We start from the raw sequence: 27,307 nt of genomic DNA, 5'->3' as shown, positions 1-27,307 counted from the left end.
AAACTACTCAAGAGAAGAAGAAACCTGCAACATTAAGTTCAAAAGGAAAGACCAAAGCAACAACCTCAACTTCAAAAGGCAAGGCAAACACCATACTTCCACCACCAGCACCTAAGAAAACATCAACAAAGAAAGGAAAAAAGACAACATCACTTGCTACTCTCATATCAAAATCTCAGGAACTGCACCCCTCACAAGGATCAACATCTGGTGCCATATCATCTCAAGTGACAACAAATTCAAGAGCTTAAATTTATGTACTTTGATGTGCAAAACTTTGTGTTTGACTTGATTTTTTGTTTTATGATCAAGAACAAATGCTATGGAGATGTAATATTTTGATGAATGCAATGACAAACATCCTTTTGTGCTAGTTTTGCCAATCAATTAAACCACTTGCAACATATAACATAAACTTGTTCAAATTCATTTTCATTTATAGACCAACAGGTCAACATAGTACATAAACTGAACCATTACATTCACCATTAGTTCTCCTAAAAGCCACCAAATTCAATAAATGAAACTAAGAAACAATTTTAGTAGCATTCATGTTTCCCTGTACATCATCTTTATCCTAGTTGATCCTTCTGCAAACCAAGTACTCCTAGTTGTTCCTTCTGCAAACCCAGTTGAACCATTCTTATTTCCATGTACCTACTCTTCATCTTCTCTGTTTCATTAGTCATGTTTCATCTTCTCCGTTTGCATGCTATGAACTTCCTTCTTTTCGTGAATTAACAACAGTCATCCTACCTGACAACACACCCCATAAACAATTACACATCACAACACAAATTACAAAACGAATCCTCAAATTCGCATAAAACACATAGCAACACACAAATTGCTATAAACAAATCGCAAAACACAAATTGCTATAAAATAAATCGCAAAACAAAAATTGCTATAAAATAAATCGCAAAATGCATCCCAAATTTTCGAAATTGAGGACCTAATTTTCGAATTCAAAGTAATTGTTCAAACTTTAAAAAATAAAGAAATTCGTATAGATGCTTGCCTGAATTGCGTTTTCCCTTTGTGTTTGATGTGATTTTGATGGAGCTTCACACGAAATTAGCTCTGAGTTGCAGCGAAATTGAAGCAGCGAAATAACCCCAATTGCTGGCGAAATTGAAGCAGCGAAATTAGCTCTGAATTGCAGCGTAATAACGAAGAAAGGGGGAAAAGGTCACCCAATTGATTGCGAATTGAAGGGGGAATGATGAGCTTCAGTTGCAGAAAGGAGAAGTCAATTGATTGCGAGCAGAAGCAGCGAAATAAAAGAACATGGTTTTTATAAGATGGTTTTCAACAAATTTTCCAATATACATTTGTGTTTCAATTTATTATTATGTGCTAAACTGAATTTGTATTTGTGTAGGATGATTATCACCAAAACTTACTTAACATTATTGGAGAAGTACGTCATCCAAGCCTCAAGTTCATTGAGATGCTGAAATTTAGTGGAGGTTCCTCCGAAATGGAACTTGGTCAGCACTTGGTCAGTATTTCTCCATTGCTTGAGTAGCTTGTCGTTGGCTTTATAGAATGCAAGCTAAAAAGTAAGAAGAATCCTCGTGATTATAGAAAGAAAGCTCAAAAGTTCAATAAGTGGCTACCTCCAACTGCTAAATTAGTTATACTCTAACTTATATTTTCCTTAATATAATTGTTTTGATTTTTAGTTGAGTTTGGATCTTTCATGATATGTACTTGTATTAATGTATGTAATTCATGTTATTTTTTTTATTATGGGGCCTTTCGTAGGTTGTTCTAGTAAACAAACTATTGGACTTTGTAACTTTATTTATACAGTTCTCTTTGTATATATGTTAGATGTATGAGAAATGATTGTTTGTATGAAAACTGAAAATAAAAAACGATGCCAAATAAGCCCTAAGTTAATAATGACATGTGTTAAATTTAAGATTAATTTACAAAAAAATATTGCCTGCATGATAATAATTAGCCGTTGATTGCTTATTTTTAGGAAAAAAATAGTATATACTAGATGTAAGCCCGTGCGATGCACGTGCAATGCACGTGCAATGCACGGTTCTAGTAAATTATTTTATTTAATTTAAAATTCTGTATATTTATGAAGATAATTCATTAGATATATGGATAAAATTCCTAATATCATAAGATAATTATTTAATTTTAACACTAAAGTTATCTGTTGTTCTTTTATTTATTTTACGTGACGCTTGAATTTAAAATCTCAAACCTTATTAATTAATTTTTCTAATGCGACAATTTAATTTTTTTAATTAAAAAAATGACAAATCTTGTTTTTTTTTTATTGATTAAAATAAGTCTTTTGCCTATGAGTTTTTTTTTTTAATATACTCATTATGTTTAAAATGTTAGTCTCATTTATAATCTCTTAACTATTTAAAATTATGGAAAATTATATAGATTTAATTTTATTCGTCTCGATGAGTACATTATTAAAATCAAACTTTTATAATATTTGCTAGGGAGAGATTAAAGATATTTGCGATAAAAAATTTGCATCTATATATGTAAAAAAAAGATAATTATTACTTAGTTTATTTTTTTTTTTTTTTTTTTTTGAGAGAAGATAATCATTAGTTTTTATTTTTTATTTTTTATCTTTAAATAATTTAAATTTAATTATTCACTATTCGTTGTTTTTACCTATATATGTGTCAAAATTCTTAAATCTTATTTGTCACTTTTGCTTAGGTAACGAGTAAAATTTTCAATTCTAAAATAAAGTATTATGTAATTTTTCATTGGACAAAATAATACCTTTTCTTATGTGGCGCACTGAATGCTCCCGAAAAATGCCTACTTTAATTATATACTAGATGTAAGCCCGTGCGATGCACGGTTCTAGTAATCATTTTATTTAATTTAAAATTGTGTATATTTATAAAGATCATTCATTAAATATATAAAATTTCTAATATTATAAGATAATTTTTTAATTTTAACACTAAAGTTATTTTTTTGTTGTTTTATTTATTTTATGTGACGCTTGAATTTAAAATCCCAAACCTTATTCACTAATTTTGCTTATGTGACAATTTAAATTTTTAATTCAAAAAAGAAATGACAAATCTCGTTTTTTATTGATCAAAATAAGTCTTTTGCCTATGCGTTTATTTAATATACTCGTTCTTTTTAAAATATTAGTCTCATTTATAATCGTTTAACTAAAAAATATTATGGGAAATTAATCATATGAGATTTAATTTTATTCGTCTCGGTGAGTACATTATTAAAATCAAACTTTTACAATATTTTCTAGGGAGAGATTGAAGATATTTGCGATTAAAAATTTGCATCAATATATGTAAAAAGATAATTATTACTTAGTTTTTTTTTGTTTTTTTTCTTTTTTTAGAGAAGATAATTATTGGTTTTTAAAAATGATTTAAATTTTAATTATTCTCTATTCGTTGTTTTTACCTATGTGTCAAAATTCTTAAATCTTATTCCTCACTTTTGCTTAGGTGGTGAGTAAATTTTTTAATTCTAAAAAAAATTATTAATCTAATTTTTCATCGTACAAAATAATACCTTTTCTTATTTGACGCGCCAAATACTCCCGAAAAATGTCTACTTTATTTTTATATATTAGATTAGATTATGTATAGTCACACTTTTTTTTGTAAACAAAATACTTCATATATATATATATATATATATATATATATATATATATATATATATATATATATATATATATATATATATATATATATATATATATATAGTTGCGCCTAAAAAAGGTAATAATTAAAAATCAATAAACGATTTGATAAGATTTGTAAAGATCATAAAGTAATCTCATATAATTAGGTTACTTACAAAAAATCTATTACAATATTCCATTATTAATTCTAACGTTTTTTTTTTTGGATATAAATCTTCTTAATTGGTTGCATTGGTTTAGGCATAAAAAAATTGGAAAATTTGTCAAAAACCACCTTTTATAACACTTTTTTTTTTTTTTTTTTTGGGAAAAAACCACCTTATAATTTTTTTTTTTGTAAAAACACACCTAAATTGGATTTTTTTTTTTTTGCAAGATAACACCTGTTGCTGGATTCTCAACGTTGACTGAACATTCCGGCGTTGACCTTGGCATGTGAGGGGCACATGACCCAAATATTCTGCCCCCCCCCCTCTAATTTTGGCATGTGAGTATATATATATATATATATATATATATATATATATATATATATATATATATATATATTGGCACTTGCGAAAAAAATGGATTATTACATACCCACTTACAATTGCAGGCATAAAATATATTGGCATAAATAATTTATATTAGTAATAGTATGTGTAAATATATTCATCCTAATACTGCACACAAAATGTTAATAATTTATTTAAATGCTAAGTATATCATATAATTGTCTCATATTCGTAAATCATCTTAATTTGATTCAATAAATTAACTTAGTAAATAATTCAAGAGTGCATCGAAAAAGTTTCCATTGTGCCCCTTTTTGCCAAATGATTGATTTTGTACAATGATCATCTTATAGTAGTCTAACATTGCTATTTTTATTGTTGGTCATTTATCTATTTATAATTTAATAGTTTCACTTATTTTTCAACTGTTATATTTGAAAATTCATTCATTAATTATTACTTTCTCTTCTAAGATACATGTGTTGTCATAATTTTTTTTATTTTTTTATATATTTTTTTTTTTATTTTTTTTAGTAAAGGATATATCACTAAATTAAACAATCTAAGAATATATGTATTAGTATATGCAATATTAATTTTATATATTAATACGAAGATATATGCGACATATAGATACATTATTAGGGTGGTGTGCTCTAAAAGATAACATAAATAAAGTCAAAATGTGTCAATTATTATGGATATAGGGCATTATGAAATACTCATTAGTAATCGTAAAATACTTCGTATCTAACATCACATAAAAAAAAAGGACAAGTACAAACTTTCAAGTGCTTACCTCAAACACGAATAAAAAATTGTGTTTACTAACTTGCGATCAATTTTACAGAGTATTATTATGTAATACATCATAATATAAAGATGGAAGAGGATACGGAGGATAAGCATTGCCGAAATCAAAAGAATTATAAGAGTTTAAAAGATAGAGTAGGGGGGGGGGGGGAGGGGAGGACGTGGAGGGTGTTATCCTAAAAGGTTGCACAGTGACATAACCTATTAAATACATAAACTACTTTTGACGACATGTATGAGTATAATGGATATGAAGTAACTAAAAAATGATACTCCCTCCGTACTTAAATAAGTGAATTGAAACGTTTTAAATATTTCATCTAATTCACTTTGACTAATATTTGTGATTTATACATAAGAATAAATATAATATTGTAGGTAGTTGTTAGAATCGTCTCATTGAATAGGTTATTAATATGCAATTGTTATATTTTTACTTAATTAGTTAAATTTTTGCATTGACATACATTATGCAAAAGAGAATCGTTTCACTTACTTATTTACGGAGAGCGTAACTTCATAAAAGCCTATCTCCTCCTTCCTTGCTCTAAACCCTAGCCTCCATTGTTGAATTTTGAAGGGGCTTCCATGGGTTTTAACCAGTGGAAAGCCTCAATTCTTGTTTCTTTAAAGTTTTTTTTTAGGTTTATAATAATGCGTCCTCCTTTAGGAGGAAATTTTCTCCCTCGAAAGAAAGGGTTTCCGGTCTCCTTCGAAAGACAAGGTTTATCTCCTCATTTCAGGGGAGAAATTTCTTAGTTTTAAATCCATGATATTAGATCTAATGGATTGTCGTGAAATTATTTCATTGGTGAAAAAGTTATCAAGTTTTCGAATACAGACATATGAATTAGAAGGAAAACATCCTCGCGGCTTCAAAGGATCGTTAGATTGTCTCTCCAATAAGGCTGTATTTTCTAGCAATATAAGCGGGAGATGTTCCACAGTGCAAGATCTACTCGACGATCGTAGTTTTTATGAAGGAAAATTTTATTTGATTTAATATCTTATGTATTTGTTAACGTCGAATCTCTATTATAAATGTTGTATGACTTTTAATTAATGAAATATTTTTGCTATTCAAAAAAAAAAAAATACGGAGAGAGTAGTGTAAGGTTAATTCAAAAAAAAAAAATTACAAAATGGTACTCCATCCGTTTCGTAATAATCGCAACACTTTTCTTTTACATCCGTTTCATAATAATTGCAAAACTTCTAATTTGGTAAGGGTCTACCACTATTTTATTATTTTTCTCTTCCACTAACTCCCACTTGCATAAATATTTTATTATTTCTCTCTCCTACTAACCCAACTTACACTACATTTTAACGATTAATGTATCTAATAATCAACATGTAAAAATACTAATAAATTGTTTATATTAGTAATAAAATTAACATTGAGACATTTCAACAACATGTATATAATTGATATTGGTAAATTAAAAATGATAATATAGTGTTTCTTTTTAAAAATAATTTTTCTAATGTTAAATTAAAGATATTTGCATCCATTAAACATAAATGAGAAAATAATTGTGAAATAAGGGAAGTAGTATTTATCTCCCTATCTATATCCAATTTTAATTATTTTTGTTGATGTGAAATTAGAGATATTTACATTAATAAACGTAAATGGGAAAATAATTGTGAGTCAACACGACAATTTTTCAGGTTTGGTCAGGAGGGACAAAAGAGAGATGCTTTCCATCAGTCAAAAGCGGCGACATGAAACCAATCTGAAAGCGACTTATTTAGATAAAGTAGTCAAATTATGTTTATCTTACATGTACTTAGTTTTGATAGATTTAGTAAACAACAAGAAATTGACATGAGACCAAACGAGAACGTGACACAAATTTTTGTCAATCGTACTCAAAAGCAAAAGGTTAATTTTTCCTTATGATAACAAAACATAAAAAAAATTTACGTTATTTTTGATAAAATTAGAGAGCAATACGAAATTGACACGAGACCAAATACGAACATATCACGAATTTTTACTAGCGTAACTCAAAAACAAAAGGTTAATATAAGAAAAATGGCAAAAAAGATGAAGTAAAAAAAAAAAAGTTGATGCAGTTAAATACTACGTAAATAAGAATCCAAAACAAACAAATTGGCATGGGGTGTCAGGTGTGGCTCTATTTCTCACCCACCAAACTAAACAAAAAATACCAAAAAAAAAAAAAAAAAAGGAAAGGGAGTATGAGAATTGGGACACGGAGGGAATTATATGAAAATAAATTACTATAGCAATACCCTGTAAGCCCAAAGCATGTTTTCTCTTTTTAGAATGTTATAGATAATTTGCTGATTTGTTATGCTATTTAGCGGCAACTTTTGTTAGGTTGTGTAATTTGCTTTGCCTATTTAAGCTCATGCTAGGCATTTTCAATAATCGTCAAAAAATCATTTTCTCTATACATAAGACTTGTAGCCTATATTATGCAGCTTAAACAGCACTGTGAACAAACCCTATAAATATCAAAATATGTAAACTGTAAGTATTATTATAAAGAGAAAATTCATATGACTTAGCTTGTAGCCTATATTTGTCCAACAATAGAAAAAACTACACACACAATTCAGAGTATGAGACACTGTTCTCTTGCAGTCATACTAGCCAACACTTACATATTCAAGAAAAGATACAAGCAAATAACTATATTTCTTGTATATTAGAGTTTCTTCGTCGTCTTAGGCGGCTGTTTTTTGGGGCACTTCTTCATTGTTTATGAACTCCTTAGGCGGCTTTACAATCAGCACAGGACAATGTGCATGATGCGTACAATAATCACTGACGCTTCCCAGGAAGGCCCTGTAGGTACATCATTATATTAGAGATCGATCAGAAATTCAGAATTATTTTCGCAACAAATAAATAAAGAAATCAAATCATAATTATACTATATTCACATTATAGGTAGTTAGCAAACTAAATTACTCCTAAGCCCCTTCCACATTTAAAGGTTTTTCTTTTTTGAACGGTGATTATCTCACAAAAAAAAGTCAAAATAAGGTGAATTTATAGAGACAAAAGAAGTACTATAGGATGTATAACTTTTCTAATAATAGTAGAAATTAAAACTAAAAATGTTGTTATTTTTTCAATTAACTATGTGATTTGAATTCAACTAAAATATGTGTTTTCACCTAAATATTATCCACAAAGCTTATCAATCTATCATAACCTAATTAATACATGGAGAGAACTACAAACGGCAATGGCATGTCAGTATTCAACCCAAGTTCTCGAGTATCACCCTCTAATGTTTGCCAATAAAAAGTGCAACAATAAGTACTCTCTTCGTCCCTTATTTTTTGCCCCATTTGACTTTTCACGGTCTCCAAAAAGCGTCTTCAAACGAATGTATCTTTATTTTTATAAGCATGAAAATTATAAAAAAAATAGATAATAAAATATACATTGAGATGAATCCAACAAGATTCCACTTAATTATATAATCTCTTATAATTTAACGAGAATTAATGATCAGATTATCAAAATTTGACCTAAATATTAGCAATGGAGCAAACAAATAAGGACATGGAGTAACATTTAGCTTATAAGGAGTAAAGTAAAGTTAACATATTCACCTTTTCAGCACACCAAGACCGCGACTACCCACAACCAAAAGATCAACTTGCTTCTGTTCAGCAACTTGACAAAGTACTTCCTTTGGTTCACCACGCATAGTCAATGCTTCTGCTTTAATCTATGTTCAACATTGTTAATCCATAATTAATTTATCAAGTTAGTGTTATCATTGATAATACTGCGTTAAGCTAAGAGCACATACTCCTTGATTAATTTTGTACTCACCTTCAAATCCTTACAACTTTTCATAGCACGAGCGAATATACCTGCCGATATTTGCTCTTGTGCGTGCTTAACAGATTCTAAGACCGAAGTTGTCGTATAAACAACTGCATATACAAATTTACACACAATATACAATTTTTAGATCTTTGATACAGACTTATAGAGTGCTCTGTTTTGAAGTAGTTGCACCATTTATTTATTTATTTTGACAAAATTGCACCATTTATTTAATTAAAATGAACTTTAACAGATTGTAAGACAGAAATTGTCGTATAAGCAATTGCATATACATTGTCACACACAATGACACAATATTCAGTTTATAGATATTTAATTTAATGCTCAATTTAGAAATAATTGCACAATTTAATTAAAATGGACTACCACTCATTGAAAGAACAGCCAATGAGCCAAATTTGCGAAGTACTCTGTATGCTTTACTTGCAATCTATTTATCTACTCCGTATTGTAAGTACAAAAACTAAGAATAAATAAGCTATTACGATAATATGACATCAAAAGCTGGAATAGCTCAGTTGGTTAGAGCGTGTGGCTGTTAACCACAAGGTCGGAGGTTCGACCCCTCCTTCTAGCGTCAAAAAAAAAAAATGTTTTTTATTTTATTTATTTTTTAATAAAATTTGTAAGAAGGTTGATATCATGAAAATATACGAGTACTTGAAAACTTTTTTTTTGCCAAATACCTGAAATAAACAATCTTAAAATAGCCTCAAATCGTCTCTTCTATCATTATGATTATGAGCTGTAAAAAAAAAAAAAAAAAAACAGAAAGAAGATAGAAGAGAACAAACCAGGTCCGGCAGGATAGACATAAGTTTGGAAAGGAAGGTTGACATGAACCAAGTACACCAAATTCTCCCTTTCTTCATTTTCAGTTGAAATAACAGGCTTCAAAACATTGGATAAAACCCAGTTCAAAGCGTAAAAACTCCCTTTACTTTCATCAAGTGCTATCATCACCTTCATTTTTTCCTTTTTTTTTTCTTCGGTATGTTTTTGTTATTTAGAATGATTTTTTATTTTTATTTTTTTTCAGAGTAATTATTTGGAAAGTGGATCAAGACAAATTGTTTTTCTTGGATTGATTTAGGGCTGTATATATGGGAAGATGAGTTAAGAGAACATAGTATTCAGGGAAATACAATGGGCAGCTCATGCAAATGGCCCTACACCTAACACGTGTACCACATTTCGGACTCCTGCTATGTGCTAACGTACCTACATACAGAGTATCTTTACTGTTTTTGTTTCGTATTCCTTCCGTTTTTATTTAAGTTATTCGCTTTGACTTTAGGATTATTCAAACACACAATTTTGACCAATATTTTTACTTAATATATAAGATTGAACATAGCACGCAATTTCAAATAATATTAAATTTAAACTATTATTTTCTCCGTTTTTTCATAGTCCAACACACATTATATCATGGTATTTAAAAAAAGTGGACCTTACATGATACACAAACTTTTAAATAAATCGGATGTACAATAAATATTGTACATCCGTTATAAAGTTACCCCTAAAATAAGCAAAAGTTACCCTAATATTGATAAATGTTACCCTAACATAAATAAATGTTACAAAGTATTTATACTTTATTGATAAAGTTACCCAAAAAATTGTAAAAATGACCCTAAATTAATAAAAAGTGACCCCCGATGTACAGTAAATTACTGTACACCGGATGTATACAAAAGTTATTGTATATGATATAATACATTTAAAATAGGGTTAAAAAGTTGTTAGGAGGATAATTAAGTAGACCATGTGCTTTAAATAAAGATAAAGTACAATATTCACCTACCTTTTATAGTGTGTTGCAACTATTATGTCATTTCCATTTTAAGAAAGTGTTGCAACTATAAAGAAACGGAGGAAGTATTAGTTAAAATTTTACGTTGACAAATGTATCCGACAAACTAAACATAGAGAGTGGAGTACATCATTTTGAATATTGCCTGTGCTTTATATATAGTACGAAGTATATTAGAATGAAACATTATCATATGAGTGTTTCTTAGATTCGTCTTGTATATTTTTCAAATGTCTACTTTTTATAATTCATGATTACTAAAAATATTATTGATCAAAATTTAAAATTTTAAATTGACAATTTGTCAATCTATATATTATTTGGACACTAAGATAAACAAATGATATAAAAAAACAATTTTGGGGCCTGTTCACATTTACTGAAATGAGCTAAACTGAACCGATTGGAGCTGAACTGAACTGAATTGAACTGAATATTTTTTGAGAGAAGGAAATTAGGAGCTGAACTAAACTGAACTGAAATTAAGTTGAAGTAAACAGGTCCTTGATACGTTCTAATTTGTAAAAATACTTTTTTTTTTTTTTTTATTTTTTTTTATTTATGCTTCCTTCGTTCTATATTTAATAGTGCATCATTTAATTTCCCTTTTACCAAAATTTTATAAATATAATTGCACCATATACCCATTTTAGAAAATATTCAATATATCCTTACTTTTTACCCCTCATTTCTTTAATATATGCTTAATTGCTTATGATCACATGAGCAAATTTTGTATTTTTATTTTTCGCTCTAGTCCTTTTCTACAACGTACAAAAAATAATACTTCGTATTATGGACTCCCCCAATGGTACAATAATATTTCATTCTGGTTGTTACCCCCAAGTCTCTTGCTCCTATTAAGCTCAGCCTTAGTAGAAGTGGGTAGCGGGACTGGGTGGACGGTCTATCCGCCTTTAAGTGGTATTACCAGCCATTCTGGAGGAGCAGTTGATTTAGCAATTTTTAGTCTTCATCTATCTGGTGTTTCATCCATTTTAGGTTCTATCAATTTTATAACAACTATCTTCAACATGCGTGGACCCGGAATGACTATGCACCAAGCGCCTAATTTTAATCATAGTTTAAGCCTCAATCCGCCGTCAGCTGCAGTGGGTTAGCCTTCCTCTATGTAGTGGGAATGGAGGAAGCATAAAAAAAAAATTGATATTTAGAAAATACACAGCTAGAAGTGTCATATAGAACAATATTTCATATAATTGTGGGAGTATTTTCTTAAATATGAATCAGAAGTAAAAAAGTGTCAACTAAGGGCCTGTTCTCATTTACAAAATTGAACTGAAATGAGCTAAACTGAATTGTTTGTGAGAGAAGGAAATTAGGAAGTGAACTGAATTGAAATTAAGCTGAAGAAAACAAACCCTAATTAAAAATAGAAATAAAAATTTAGACAAAATGGTGTAAAAGGGGGGGGGGGGGGGGATGTGTGTGTGTGTGTGTGGAGGTAACAACTAAAAAAAATATATAAGTTCATATTGTATAAATTAATGAAAGTCGTTAAGACAAAATCGAATGAACCAAACAGAGCCTAAGCTAATGCTTGGCTGTTTAATCACGTGGTACTTGCCACATAAAGTTTACAGTAGGAATTTAATCTTAGGGCCTGTTCTGTTCAGATTATTTTCAGTTTAGTTCAGTTCATTTCAATTCAGTTCAGTTTAGTTAATTTCCTTCTCTCATAAAATATTCAATTCAGTTCAGTTTAGTCAGAACATGCCCTTAATTAAGAAGAAATAATAAAACAAGGGGGTATAATACAATTAAATAATTAAAGTAAATTTTAGGAAATTAAATCAATGGGCAGCTCATGGAAATTGGAAAAAACCTACACGAGATTACACCTGACTTAATAAGTAAAGTGAACCAACACGTCACAAAGGAAGAAACTCGTGATTTATCCCACACCATGCAAATTACAAATGATGCAATCATGAATCACATATTCACACCATAAATATCAGAAAAGATAAGCTCAAACAAATTAGATTGTGTTAAAATGCATGCACCGAATCAGACCAAGCCTATATACAAGTACATACAACTGTACTTTCGGATGATACTAATGAGACATCACTCATTAACTTAGTAATACACAAATTGGGGTGCCAACTTTGGCAATTATTGATTTCTGTGTATAGATAATGACGGTATAATGCAACTACTAAATTATCTCCTAAAATTAATACCACTAATTTAGGAAACAAATCATATAAAGACATGAAAAAACTACTTCAATTCATAGCTTACAACAAACGTGATGAAAGAAACTAATTTGTGGTTTACAATAAACTACATAACATAACACCATAATGCACGCCCTGTTCCGTTGCCTCCATATATATACTTCCAATGTTGGTAAACTATTACAAGCGCTGTTTAGTTCATCGTATATACATACATAATACCCGATTTTGTTATACCATGGAGACTTGACATTTAGGAGATACAAACTAACGTAACACAATTACTAGCTTATAGTTTTGCCATATCAGAGTACATATACTCGGTACATAACATTTTCTTCTTGCTTGGTCTCATCTTTACTTGATATGCTTCGGTGGCTTCACAATCAAGACTGGGCAACAAGCGTGGTGTGCACAATAGTCACTAACACTTCCAAGAAATGCTCTGTGTACCATCAAAACAAAAAGAGTTATAAGAAAACTTATTGCCATTGTATTAGTTTTGAAAGCTAAAAAGTCGACTATTTATTCAACCCATTTTAATCATTTAAATTTTTTTATTATTGTCCTTCATCGTGTAACAATTTGAATTATATGTAATGTACTCTATCAGTTTCTTTTGCTCGACCCATTATTCTACTTTAAGGGCATGCATGTTCACTTCAACTTAATTTCAGTTCAGTTTAGTTCAGTTTAACTCCAATCAGTTCAGTTCAGCTCCTAATTTCATTCTCTCATAAAATATTCATTTAAGCTCTATACAGTTCAGTTCAGCTTAGCTTAGCTCCAATCAATTCAGTTCAGTTCAACTCAGTTCGCTTCAGTTCAGTAAACAGACCCTAATTTATTTCATTTTTGCATAGAAACATGTACACTTGGCCTTTTTGGTGCAAATCAATCATTGTTCAAAGGTAGGTTTATGTATGCATTATTAAGACGAACAAAAATTATTGTGAATAATGCAATGTAAAATTAGTTATAGGAACTTAAGCATGATACACCAATGAGTAAATTCATTAATTAATTACCTCTTTAATCCGCCTAGACCACGACTGCCAATGACTAGCATATCAACATGTGTTTGTTCAGCTGCTTTGCAAATCTCATCTTTGGGATCTCCTTGAAAAATCAAAGTTTCAGCTCGAACCTACGTACACAACAAAGAGGATCATTACATCATTGTGGACGGTAACATAGTAAAGTGCTCGGAATTTTACCATATTTTGCTTGCAGATTGAGATTGCACGTTGAAGGATTTTAGCTGAAACCTCTGCTTGTGCTTTCTTTACAGATTCTACCACAGATGATGCAGCAAAAGCAGCTAATTCACATGAATCCAATATATATACCAAAGTTAGCATATGTATTAATACTGTAATAATGATTTCACTATATACATAGGCGCATCTGCTTACTTGCAAAATAACGTATATATAATTAATTACGGTTTTAATTTACTCATGGTTTACACGACTACACATTGCCTTAGCTTGTTGTCTCTAAAGTGACCAAATAAAATTGATTGAATCCTCCGAATTAAGAGTTCCAAGACCACGGACTATGGCCTTGTAGGCTTGTAGTTATAAGGAGAAATTTTTAGTTAAAAATATTAAAAAAGATCTATTCTTATACGAGGCAAAAAATATTAATGGTCAAATATATGTCTCGTAGCTTATGCAAATTAAAGTCGGGACAATATTATATATTCCTAATTAAATTTAGGAATCGCTTAACCTTGAATTATCTTTCTTTAAAAAAAAAAAAAAAAACCTTTAATTATCTCTTAGATCTCTATAAATTTAAGCAATCAACTTAAATACCATCAGCCTAATAATCTAAATGCAATTGATGTATGATCTGATCTCTAATTATTGTTGTTGGGCTTACATACTTTTATCACTCTGATTCTTGACTTCTATGTATGTTGACTTTTCTTTGTGTCCCCAAGCGTAGTCTGAGTCAATAGCTCGATCTTTTCGATAAACACATGCAACAACTCTCAAATTTTAATTAGAGACACCAATATACTTATCAATTAAGTGATATAAGAACAAATTTAAAGCAAATGATGACGATATATATTGCTATGCTAAATTGGCGTTGATATGATGCACTCATAATTACCACTTTCATGAACTACTTTTTAAAATAGATTTTTGGATAACGAGGTAGCATTAGTTGAATTTCATGTAAAATTAAGAACCAAAGAATGATCCAATAGTAGCATCAAATAAAGAGAAGATAGACAATATACCAGTGTGTAAACCGGCACCGGCAGGGTAGACATAGTTGTTAAAAGGGTGTTGAACATGAACCAAATAAACCATACAACCTTCTTCTTCAATCGGCGTAGTAGTGGTGGTAGTAGTAGTTGAGTTGGGTTGTATAGTTTTGGGTTTAAGAAGATTAGCAAGTGCCCAATTAAGAGCATAGAAGCTACCATCACTATCGTCCAACGCGACCATGACATTGATCATCTTGCGCGGTAGCATCAACGGCTCGTGTTCGTGCTCCTGCGCCTGCCTACCTGACTCCGCACCGCTCCCTACCATCTCCTCCCCTGGTGGTGATGGTGTTGTATGCTCCATTTTTTAGAGTGTGGTTCTTTTTGGTGTAGTTTGTGTAAGTTGCCAAAGTTGGTTGATGAGGGATTTTGGTGTATATTCTTTGAGTTGCTAGCTAACTTGCTAAGGTGTCGTTATCTTAGACACGTGCTTTTCATGCGCTCTCTCTAGTTCTACCTTCTAGGCTTCTACTACTCTACCTCTTTGTCCTTTACTATTTGCTCCATTTTTTTTTGAGAATGTTTTTTTTTTTTTTTTTTTTTTTTTTTTTTTTTTTTGACAAAGAGCGGGTTTTTAGAGTTTACTCCATCCTACAGTATTTTAAGTTATAGGGATCACACATTCACTCTCACAATCACTATATTATTCTATAAAAATTTTACGGATTTTTCACCATATACCCCTAAGTTATTTTTATATTTACCATATATCCAAAATTTTTTAAAAATAAAAATCACTATTCTTAAATTTTATTGATTGATTTTTCCTTTATTTTAAATACTTTGTCAAGTCTCTTTTATATATTTTTTTTTCTTTTTTAATTCATTTGATTTTTTTTTTAAAAAAAATTTAATTTCTGATTTTTAAATGTTTTTTATTTCATAATTACTTTATTAAAATCACTTTTTAATAAAATAAAAAAAAAAGATTAAAATAAAATTGTACATCATTATTCTTCAATGTTGTTCAAGGTTCTTCATCTATGGATGAAATTAACCACTAATTCATGATTTTTGTCCCTTAAATTCACTCATGCATCAAAGGAGAATGAACACATTCCGATCTACACACTATCTGGGAATTTTTTTTTTTCGAAAATCGGGATTCGTGCGAATTTGGGTTGTTTCTTAATCCTAAATATTACATTTTTAATTGGACAATCTCAATAAAGGGATGTGAAATCTGCGATTATATGTATTCGTAAATCTTAAATTTTCACTTTTTTTATGATCCGGGTTCGTGGAGAAGATCATCGAAGAAGATCCCAAATAAAAAGAAGACGAAATTTTAAATCTTGTTTTTGTAATAGGTATTCACCAATATGCTAATAGGACATTACCTATTACAAGCAATTTTATTGTTTATTCGTCTACAACCATAAAAAGTTTTGTATCATATTGAATGCTATGATTATTGTTTTGGGGTTTTTTGTGTCCCTCGGGAGAGTTACATCACCTAGATTGGGGTTTTTTGTGTACCTGTAAAACAACGGAAACTCCGGGTGGTTGGAGTTTCGCCTCCGACGATCAACTTAGAATGGGTTCGAAGATTGTAAAAAGGTGTGGAAAAGGTAAAAGTGAGATTTTCTTGGATTTCGAGATCAGGTGTTTTATCTGATGTGAGAGAATTCAAGGGTTGTAATAATTGAACTGCCCCTGAAATGGGAAAAATCTCCCTATTTATAGGGTCATCGGGATTTGTGCCCTTGTCCTAGGTTACGGAAACCTAGGAATGATTGGGCTGTGCCGCTTTCTCGGGTTTTGGGCCATGAAGGCCGCCCTTCCCCTAATAATCAGGAAGGACACGTGTCGAATAGAGATAGGTCCATTTGAACCTCTCCTTGGATGACACGTGTCACCTTTTGATAGAGCCACATGGCCTGAGTAATTTTTACCCAAAACATTTGCCCCTCACAGGTGTGACGTGGCACACCACGTGGCATCTGTGACACTTGTCATTCAGCCACTGGTGAATCAATTTTAACTGTTCACCTTCTGAGGAAATTACGGGGTTGCCCTTAAATTTACCCCTTTATAAATAGAATTTTACCCCCCTCATTTTGGACATTTTAAAAAAGTCTTAGAGAGAGAAAATCCAAGAGTTCTAGAGAGAGAGAGAGAAAGAGAGAGTCTACCCATCATCTCTGTATTTTTCACAAACAGCCGCCTGCTCTTCTGCCCGCTTAATACAGCCGGTCAGCGCTTGACACCCTTCCAAGAAACAAATCTTAAGGTACCGTCTCTCCCCTTTTCAGCTCTTTCATATTTTTTCCGTTTGTGCATAATTCGTTCAATAAATAGATTTACCATCAGCACACACGGCACATCCTAGGTTAGTAGTCAGCTAGTTTCCTAGTACAGCTGAGTCTAGGACCGGGGGTGCCGGTTTTGGATGTCTGGACCAGCCTTGTTCATCCCCGAATCCGACCGTCTCTGCGTCTATGCAGGACACAATGGCTCGAGTAAAACGGACGGCCCAAAGACGAATACAGAAAGATGACACTTTAGAAGTGCCGTCTGATGAGGTTATACCGGTTGAGAAGGGAGAAATGTCGATTGACCAAGAGGCGAATTCTCCATAGGTGCACCCAGCACGCCAAGCAATAGGATCTTGGACGAATCTAAAGAGGGAGACAGCGAGGAAGCAATCTCTGCTTATAGCTCCCAAGAAGTGGAGTTCGAACATGAAGGCGGTGAAGAGGCCGCCTCTATCTCTGGCTTTAAGGACGAGGGTGAGACTTCTCTTGGGAGAGACGGGGGAAAGACCGCCTCTGGGTCCATATCTGAAGAGAGCAGTGATGGTCCTTTATCGCCGCTTGAGGACAGCTAGGCGGAGGAGAGGCAAAAATGGTATGCTGAAGGGGATCCGCTCCGGATCCATGTCTTGGCCAGAGATAGAACGAGTATGATCACTGTTCCGGGTATGGATCCAAGGGTTCTGGCTAGCACGGGCTGGGTCCAATTGATGACCTGCACAAAGAAACACACGTAAACTGCCCTCGGGGGTGGCTCGAGGAACCCCCCTCTGATGCTTAAGTCAGAATGTGTTTAGAGAGAGAGAAAGTGTACTTAGAGAGATAGATGATGTAATAGAATGTGTGTCTAACCTATTTTCAGTTGTACTTTATCTCATATTTATAGGCGTGTGGTCTTCTTCAAGTGGAGTCCCACTAGCTTAGCCCGCGGGCTGATTACTGTCGGGGCCCCTTTGGGCTCTCCTCCAGCGGTGATTGCAAACCTCGAGAGTGAAGCCAGGAGCCCGGCGATAGCTCAGTAGGAGCTATCCCGTACAACTAGCCCCTCAAGAGGTGGTATGAGGTTACTTATGCCGACTCTTGTCTAGATCCTACTGTCCTCTTAAGACGGGTTCAACTGAGAGGGAATAGCTCAACAGGAGCTATCCCATAAAACTAGCCCCTCAAGAGGTGGTATGAGGTTACTCATGCTAGATGTTTTGAACGTACACTTATGTCAGTGCTGCTTAATAGGTCGTCTGACTAAGTCTTCCTACATACCTCTAGCCCCTTAAGTCTCAAGATTGGTCACACAATTTTGAGGCTTAAGGTGATGTTTAAAGTGCGGAGTAGGAGTGTGCTTCCGTGCGATGACGATGCTTGACTTTGCTTGAGGGAGTTTCCCTTACTCCCACTGAAGTCTAAGAAATGACAAGCTTGTAGGGAGGAATTTCAATCACTCCCGCTGAAGTTTGAGAAATGACGAGCTTGCAGGGGGGAATTTCGATCACTCCCGCTGAAGTCTGAGAAATGACGAGCTTGCAGGGAGGAATTTCGATCACTCCCGCTGAAGTCTGAGAAATGATTGGTGATTTTTTTTTTAATATTTGGGCGGGAACAATTTTTTGCATTAGTGGGATACGTGTCAATCATCTGAGGGACAATTTTATTTTTACTGAAGTGACATGGCGAATTGGCTTTATTGTCTAGCTAACCATCCATTAACTTCCCCATTTAATTCATTGTCCCCCCTTTTGTACTTTCTTCATTTTTTTTCACTCTCACTTTTCATCTTCTTCTTTCAATTTTGAAATCTCTTGTCTTCCATCTTTCTCGCCGGCGCTCGTTGCTCCTTCATTATTGTTGTAAGTTTTTGCTTCTTTCGCAGTTTTTTGTTATTGCCTTTTCTCTGTTTTTCTGTTTTATTTACCTATTTTCTCTCGCTCTTCGTTTTACATTGAGATTCCTATCTTTTTTTACTGTAGTTTGAAATCCCGTTTTCTTGTTTGGCTCTCTGGTGTCGCCATTGTTGTTGTGTCGTTGTTCCTCTACGACTTCCTTCATAAAGGTATTGTAGGGAATATTTCAATCAACCCACACTTGAGCCCCACTATGATCATACACTTAAGCATGGTGGCGTCCAAAGGGAAGGATGCTAAAGCAAAAGAGTTGCCAACAAGTTATAAGAACTTGTAAACCGTTCACAGGGTGAAGGTTACACCTTTTCACGATCCAAGAGATTGCTAACTCCATAGCGGTCCTGAACCATGACTGGATATTCGGGGATGAAGGTACAAATCCAACCTAAAAGAGATTGAACCTGCCCTAAATAGACCTCTACTTTATTCTTCTCATATTCATGTGCGCTTTCTGACTAACATACAATCAATATATTAATCCTATACCTATTTAATCTATGTTGGTTGAATATTAATGCACACACAAATCTATTATTGGCGATCACTTAAATTAAAATCATGTTAGCCTAATTCAAATTATTAATTATCTTATTAAGCGTGATTTCAATTACAAATTCCCTTTAAACCCGCAAGAGAGGGCGTGATCAAGCAATAACAATAACATCAAGCAACATAATAACATTGATACAACAAATCATAATCATAATATCAATCTCATCAAAACATAATAATATTAGCAAGATTCTAGGCATGATACTAAAAAGATTAATAACAAACCCTAGCATGTCACTAAACAATAAAGATCAAAGCTTTAGCCCTGACATGATACTAACATGATAGAAGAAATAGGAAGCAACCTAAACATGGTACCAGAAACATACATGATATTAGAAATATTAGTTAACACCCTAAACATGATACTAGGAATCATAAAGACATCCTAATATGATACTAGGAATTAAAATAATCTAAGCATGATTCCTAAAGATATATAGAGCAATAAAACTACTTACTTTGTTGCCTCGTATCTCTTTCTATCAAAACAATACACACTTTAGTAACTTCAATAAAAATATTAAATCAAATAATTAATTTAAATAATTGAAATAGGGATTTGGGACCAAACCCTCAGAAATTATCAACCTTTCACGTCTTAGGTAAAGGCAACTTCGAGCTTGGCTAGGTGTGTCTAGGTCTCATGATGGACGTATGGTGTTTTGAAAAGGCTAGGCTTATAAATCAAGAGAAAGAATAAGCTTCTAGCTTGTAGAGAGAGAGAACAGAAAGATGATTGTTGATGATTGAAAATGGGGAAATACGACCATATTTATAGAGAAAAACATCCGAAAATGATCAGAGAAAATCGAATTCCAATCGAAGTAAAACTGCTCCCATCGCGGCGTGATAGGCCTATCGTGGCACGATGGTCCTGTCGCGGCGCGACAGTCCTGCGAGATAATATTTTGCCGTACGGAGTCCTTTTTCCAATATAATTGGGATAATTAGAGTCCGTACTTTACCTTTAAAAATCAGATTAAATCTTTTTACACTTGTTTTATTTCAACTACAATTCTTTATATTTTCTAAAATATGTAAAAATATAATTATTAATCCTAATCTCTTTAGAATTTAAAATAACCTTCTAGATTATTCTAGAAATTAAAGTAATTCCTAATGACTTTAGGAATGATAATTAACGGACCCTCCACTTGATCATTGGGTCACCCATAAAATTCATTTAATATCCAATTTAATATTCGAGCCATAACTTCCTCATTATTCATTGGAATTAGGCTTATATTATATCGCTGGAAATCCCTTTTCGAGCCCCATCCAACTACACTATTATTGGACCCATATCATGGACCATATTAAATTGGATTGGACATTTTTCATAAGTAAGGTACGAAAAGAAGGATTTTTGAAAACAAAAAGAAGTATTTTTATTAAAACAAGGGAATCACAAGACTATTTTACATTTCACTTCCTTCGATAATCAAATGACGTGAAAAGTACTCATCACTGGGTTTGGTTTTGGGGAGACACAATTGGGTGTCTACAGAAGCCCCTACTTGACAGAATTTGGAGAAACGTAAGTTTCGAAAACAAAAGTCAAAGTAGCGATAGGGACGAAGAATGATTCAGAACATTCTGCGATCTTAAATCATTCTTGCAACGCCGATACCTATAAATTAGCGTTATTTAAACAGATAAGAGAGTTAGAAACGCGTATCTTGCACCGTCGAGCACACGTCTTTGGAGTAACCGATTTGTTGCTGCATTTTGTTGTGACGACCTCCACAAGCTAGGGAATATCGCCATCTGAAGGTAATAGTGTTTTTCTATCTTCATTTGTTGTGACAATCCTTCACATCCTAGGGAGCACTATCGAAGACCGCTGCTTGTAGACATCTTCAGTTTTGCTGTGACAATCTTCCACAAGCTAGGGAATATCGTTGAAGATCGCTGCTTGTAGCTATCTTCAGTTGGTGTGGCAGTACCTCGCCACGGCAGTACTTCGTCACTGTAGACAATCTCCTCTGTACCTCAAGACATCGCCGAAGACCACTGCTTGTAGCTGTCTCCTAAATCTCGTCTATACCTCGACTCGATCATTTTTGACAAATTTTACACCCTAGTGAAAGTCGTCGAAGACCTCGTTACCTTGCGATTCTCAGTCTGCTGATGCTCTGCTTGAATGTTTGCTGTGAATTGCTTTGCTTATGCTTTTGCTGTGCCAATACCTTGGCGTATTTGTAGATGTAATGAGCTGGTACTTTGGCTCTTGCGTTTGCTTGTGAACCAATACCTCTGTGCTTGTGATGAGCCAATACTTAGGCGCTTAAGTAAAGTGAGATGACCATCGTCAGGCCGATCTCTTACAGCAATTGTAATCGAGTTGACTACTAATCATATCAATTTGCTTATAGGGGCTAACTAGCATACCAAAGAACCCAAAATGTTGATTTAAAGTCCACATAAGTTACTTATGGGGCCCAAGAATTGTATCATTGAAGGAAGGAGAGCCGACGCGTGTCTCTACATACCATCGCAGGGCGCCAATCCTGTCGCAGCGCGATAGAGTCGCATTTTCCAGAATAAAACCCCTTCTCCTTCCTTTTTCGCTGTTTGCCTCATTTTTTGCTCGGTTTCACTCGAAACTTTACTTCGCTCTTTCTTGGCCATTTCTCAACCAAATTCGCTTAAATTTGTTGCAAATAGAAGCTCTCAATCTCTAGTTTGCTGATCTATGTAAGTTTTGCTCTAAATCCTTTCAATTTGGAAGAATTTTGTGCATGTTCTTTGCCAATGTCCGGAAAAAAAATGAACTTGCTTGTTTTGATTTGTTTGTCGAATTTCTCGCCATGAAATTTCTTGTATATGCTTGTATATCACCTTGGGAGTGTTTTGGGACTTGTTTGACTCAATTTGGTGAAGAAACAAACGATTTGCCATTGTTGGGCACCTTGAGTTCGTGAACAAAATGTAGCTTGTTCTTCATGTTTTTGCTTGCTCTTTGTGCTTAATTTGTCACAATATTTGCTATAATATTGTAAGAAATTGTTTGACTGCTCAGAAATGTTGTTATTGCTTGAACAAAAAACATGCTCTATTTTAGTATTACGTACTCTGTTTTTGATGAACATAGTATCATATGGCTAGGCGAACCTTAGATACTGTAGAACCTTTTAATTTACTATCTTCATGTTTGGAACATAATTAGTATGGCTCGACGTTGTGGTTCCGGCTCACGCTCTCGTGGGGCTCACCGAGAGGACGAGCCTCTCGACGCAGGCGAGGGTATGTCCACCAGTCTTGGGCAGTTCCCTGAGTGGGATGGGCGTACTTTGTACTTTGCGCCCACCTTTCACATTTTAGAGCGCGTTTGGCGTGGCATTATCGACAATCGAGTTCGTTGCCATGGCTCAGGCAACAGTGACATTGGTCATCTGTACGACACCTACTTTCACAACAACATGGAGCTGCTCGCGCTTTGAGAATCATGCGGCTTGACTCCTCTACTCCAGACTACGCAGACGCTTTTCTCCTTGCAGTCGAGCCATTTCCTAGTTTGGGCTTTAGTGGAGTTCTTTTGGGACACCACCAACACGTTCCATTTTCCTTAGGGCGAGATGACTATCACTCCCCTCGACTTTTCGGTCATCATCGGATTGGAGTTCCGGTCGACTGCTGTTCCTCTTGGTAGAGACCTTACTCTTTCCTCACCAGAGGTGGACGAGCTACTAGGCCCTATCGTTATCTGAGCTCGTGCTGAGTCTTGGTCGGTACAAATGAGCGGCCGAAATCCATCCGCCAATTTCTGCTAGTGGAGGCCTTCTGAGATGATGCGACCACCTTGGAGCAATGGGTGCACATCTTTGTTTTGATTCTTCTGTTAGGGAGTTTCTCTCCTAACAAGGGTAGCCGAGCGTTGCTCTACTACCTCCCTGCTCTTCGCGACCTTAGACAGGTCAGGACCTTTGACTGGGCCAAATTGGCTTATGCTGACTTCCTGCTTAGATTGCGGCTCGCCTGTCGTCATCGGAGCTATGATGAGGAGGTCACCCTCTCTAGTTTCTGGTGGATCGTAGAGGTATACTCTTGTTTTCCTCAAATAGAACTGACTGTTCCATGCTAGCTATCTTTTGGTGATTCTTCTCTGTTATTACAAGTTTGGTTATACATGTACTTTCTAACCTTGTCTCTGGCTAGGTCTTTGCCTCGAGGGCTCCCCATTGCTTCTAGTTGGGGAGGTTGTTATCCTGGCATGGTTGCTACCAGACTCGTGCGAAATTCGCTTCTGGTGGTATGAATTATTACCATTATTTTCGTTTACTCTTCTTTGTAGGACTCTGTCTTATGGATGTCTCTTTTTACAGGATCCTGAGCTTGTTTTACATCCATGGGTCAGATTGGATGTTCCCGTGTGTGTTGTTCAGTATACAGCTCAGTGGCGTTATTTTCAGGGGACGTATGACGCCGTGGTGTATTTGGGCGAGAGAGTTGCGATCCAGCACTCGTCTGCGTTTTTCATTGTTCCGACTCGTCCTTCGGTGAATATGATGGACCAGAAGAGTCTTAAGACTCATATGGATACATCGCTAGATGGCGTTGATTAGAAGAGGTTCAGCCACCCAAACCAGTATTATGCTGAGAGGCTTTTGCCGCGGTTGGCTCCACCACTTTCCATATCAGAGGAAGCGGAGGTGTTTTTTGCACCTTTTGATTTATCTTTTGGTAGCCCCCAGTGATGCTTAATTGTTGGAATTTTATTTTCATAGGCTGCTGCAGATGCTGCGGAGTTTGTGCCTCCAACCATGTCCATCACATATCAGGGGTCTTATGGGCCGGTCGAGGAGATGATACCTCCGACTCCTGAGGAGTGGCGTTTAGTGGAGAGATCGATCCCTCGACATCAGACTTGGGTAGGTTTATCTCCTGTTTCCGTTTGTATGTAAATTTTGATTGTTTCTAATCTTTTTCTATTATAGTGTACTCGCGAGGTGGTAACGAGGATGGCGAGAGCTATGAACGCCTTTCGTTATCAGCTAGTGAGGTTGAGCCATCAGGCATCACGCCGTCGGGATGGTGGTGCAACAGAGTTATGACTCTCATCTTGTATTATTGTAGACAACTGATTGTATCTCCCCAAAACCAAGCCCAGTGATGAATATCTTTCACGTCATTGATTATCGAACGAAGTGAAAATGTGAAAGAGACTTGTGAATGCTTCTATTTTAACAAAAATACTTTCTTTCTATTTTCGAAAATGTACTCTGTTTATGAACTTTGGTCCATGATAAGGGTCAATAATGGTGTAGTTGGATTGGGCTCGAAAAGAGCTTTCCAATGATATATTATAAGCCCAATTCTTATGAATAATGAGGAAGTTATGGCCAAAATACTAAATTGGGCCTGAAATGGTTTTATGGCCCAATGATCTAGTGGAGGGCCCATTAATTAATATTCCTAAAGTTATTAGGATTGATTTTAAAATAATATGGATGGTTATTTTGAGTTCTAATGGGATTAGGGTTAATAATTATATCTTCTATAAAAATAAAGAATTCTATTGGGATTCAAACAAGTGTTTTTAAAGAGATTAAATCTGATTTTAAAAGATAAGTACGGACGTTAATTAATCGAATTTAATTAGATTAAGGATTCCGTACGATTTTTAGAAAACTCGTGAATCATCGCGAAGCGATAAAACTAGCGCGCCACGACAAGGCTGTCGCACAGCGACAGGGCTGCCGCGTCGCGCCGGACCCTGTCGTTCTGCGACAGAGGTAGTTTTATTCCAAATAGGATTCGGTCTTTTTCTGATCGTTTTGTATTTCCATGTTTTTATTAATTCACAATAATCAACAATCTTGATCATCAACAATCATCTATTCTTTTCTCTTTCTTAAGCTAGAAGCTTATTCTTTCTCCGTCTTTCTAAGCCTCCCCTTTTCAAATAAAAATACCGCATTCACGAGTCTTAGACACACGTAGCCAAGCTCGAAGTTTCCTTCGCCCTAGATGTGAAAGGTTGATAATTTCTGAGGGTTTGGTCCCAAATCCCTATTTCAAATATTTAAATTAATTGTTTGATTTAATATTTTCCTTGAAGTTACTAACGTGTGTATTTTGTTATTAGAAAGAGATATGAGGCAACAAAGTAAGTTGTTTTATTGCTATATCTTTTGTAGAAAGCATGCTTATATTATTTTAATTCCTAGTATCATGTTAGGATGCTTTTATTGCTTTCTAGTATCATGTTTAGGTTGCTTCTTATTTCTTCTATCATGTTAGGGATAAAGCTTTGATCTTTATTGCTTAGTGACATTAGGATTTGTTATTAATCTTGTTAGTATCATGCCTAGGATCTTGCTAATATTATTATGCTTTGTTGAGATTGAGATTATTATGATTATGATGATTGTTGTTATTATGTTGCTTGATATTATTATTGTTATTTCTTGATCACGCCTTCTTTTGCAGGTTTAAAGGGAATTTGTATTTGTAATCACGCTTAATAAGATAATTAATAATCTTGTTTAGGCTAATGTGATTTGAATTCAAGTGATCGCTAATAATAGATTTGTTTGTGCATTAATATTCAACCAACATATATTAAACAGGTTTAGGATTAATATAATGCTTGTATGTTAGTCAGAAATTGCACATGAATATGAGAAGAATAAAGTAGAGGCCTATTTTTAGGGCAGGTTCAATCTCTTTTAGGTTGGATTTGTACCTTCATCCCCGAATATCTAGTCATGGTTCCAGATCACTATGGAGTTAGCGATCTCATGGATCGTGAAGGGGTGTAACCTTCACCCTGTGAACGGTTTACAAGTTCCTAAAACTTGTTGGTGACTCTTTTTCTCTAACTTCCTTCCCTTTGGACGCCACCATACTTAAGTGTATGTTCACAGTGGGGCTCAAGTGTGGGATGCTTGAAATATTCCCTACAATTATGTTTGCCTTTTGTTTCTTTTATTGACTTGGCTTACTGTTTCCTTTCAGCCTGTTCCTCCGAATCGTATACTCGTTCAAGGCCAGAGGGTAGGAGGGAGAGATCCGGATCACGTCGCCGTCGTACCTCGGTTGAGAACCGGGACGGGAGAGAGGGTCAGTTCACATTGTTGTCTTGGACGACTCTGGATCTTCTTCTGAGGGTGTGGCAATGAGACCACCTGGTCAGGGTACGCCGATACTTGCTCCTTTCACGGCCGGTGGGACGTACGAGGTTGGTTCTTCGTCGCAGCAGCCGTAGCGACAGGAGCCTCTGCAGGCTGAGCCAGGATTGGTGGTCCTCTTCTTTCGATTCCTACGGCTAGAGAGACTGATGCTGGACAATAGGTGACTCCACTGACATTGTAGTTTTATGATACCTTCGGCATTCGTCCTCCGGCGCCATAGTTTTACCTGTGCTTATTTATTTTTAACTATATAGGACTTTTTATATTATTGACTTTTATGCGATGTATATACATACTAGTTGTAGGGAATATTT

General features: G+C 34.3%; 2 protein-coding genes, 1 long non-coding RNA gene and 1 other non-coding gene across 4 annotated transcripts; 1 reads left to right on the top strand and 3 right to left on the bottom strand.

The window, feature by feature from the left end:
* Positions 1-383: 383 nt before the first annotated feature.
* On the bottom strand, positions 384-1,574 carry LOC145568833 (uncharacterized). Its single transcript, XR_014095980.1, has 2 exons — positions 1,022-1,574; positions 384-756 (listed from the first exon to the last, which is right to left on the bottom strand). It is a non-coding gene; the product is annotated as an uncharacterized LOC145568833 (long non-coding RNA).
* Positions 1,575-7,656: 6,082 nt separating this feature from the next.
* LOC145568834 (uncharacterized) lies at positions 7,657-9,811 on the bottom strand. Its single transcript, XM_081628224.1, has 4 exons — positions 9,637-9,811; positions 8,825-8,928; positions 8,599-8,717; positions 7,657-7,819 (listed from the first exon to the last, which is right to left on the bottom strand). The coding sequence occupies exons 1-4, from the start codon at positions 9,809-9,811 to the stop codon at positions 7,699-7,701; spliced, it is 519 nt and encodes a 172-aa protein (XP_081484350.1). The 3' UTR covers positions 7,657-7,698.
* On the top strand, positions 9,346-9,419 carry TRNAN-GUU (transfer RNA asparagine (anticodon GUU)). Its single transcript has one exon. It is a non-coding gene; the product is annotated as a tRNA-Asn (tRNA).
* A 3,208-nt stretch (positions 9,812-13,019) lies between the features above and the next one.
* LOC145568832 (uncharacterized) lies at positions 13,020-15,464 on the bottom strand. Its single transcript, XM_081628223.1, has 4 exons — positions 15,120-15,464; positions 14,083-14,186; positions 13,894-14,012; positions 13,020-13,310 (listed from the first exon to the last, which is right to left on the bottom strand). Exons 1-4 carry the CDS (start codon positions 15,451-15,453, stop codon positions 13,223-13,225), a joined length of 645 nt encoding a protein of 214 aa, XP_081484349.1. The 5' UTR covers positions 15,454-15,464; the 3' UTR covers positions 13,020-13,222.
* Positions 15,465-27,307: the final 11,843 nt, after the last annotated feature.

The sequence above is a fragment of the Chenopodium album genome, chromosome 11 (genome assembly GCF_948465745.1).
Source record: "Chenopodium album chromosome 11, dcCheAlbu1.1, whole genome shotgun sequence".
Classification (NCBI taxonomy): domain Eukaryota; kingdom Viridiplantae; phylum Streptophyta; class Magnoliopsida; order Caryophyllales; family Amaranthaceae; genus Chenopodium; species Chenopodium album.
Note: the sequence above shows the minus strand (reverse complement) of the source record. Positions and strands in the feature narration are given on the sequence as shown.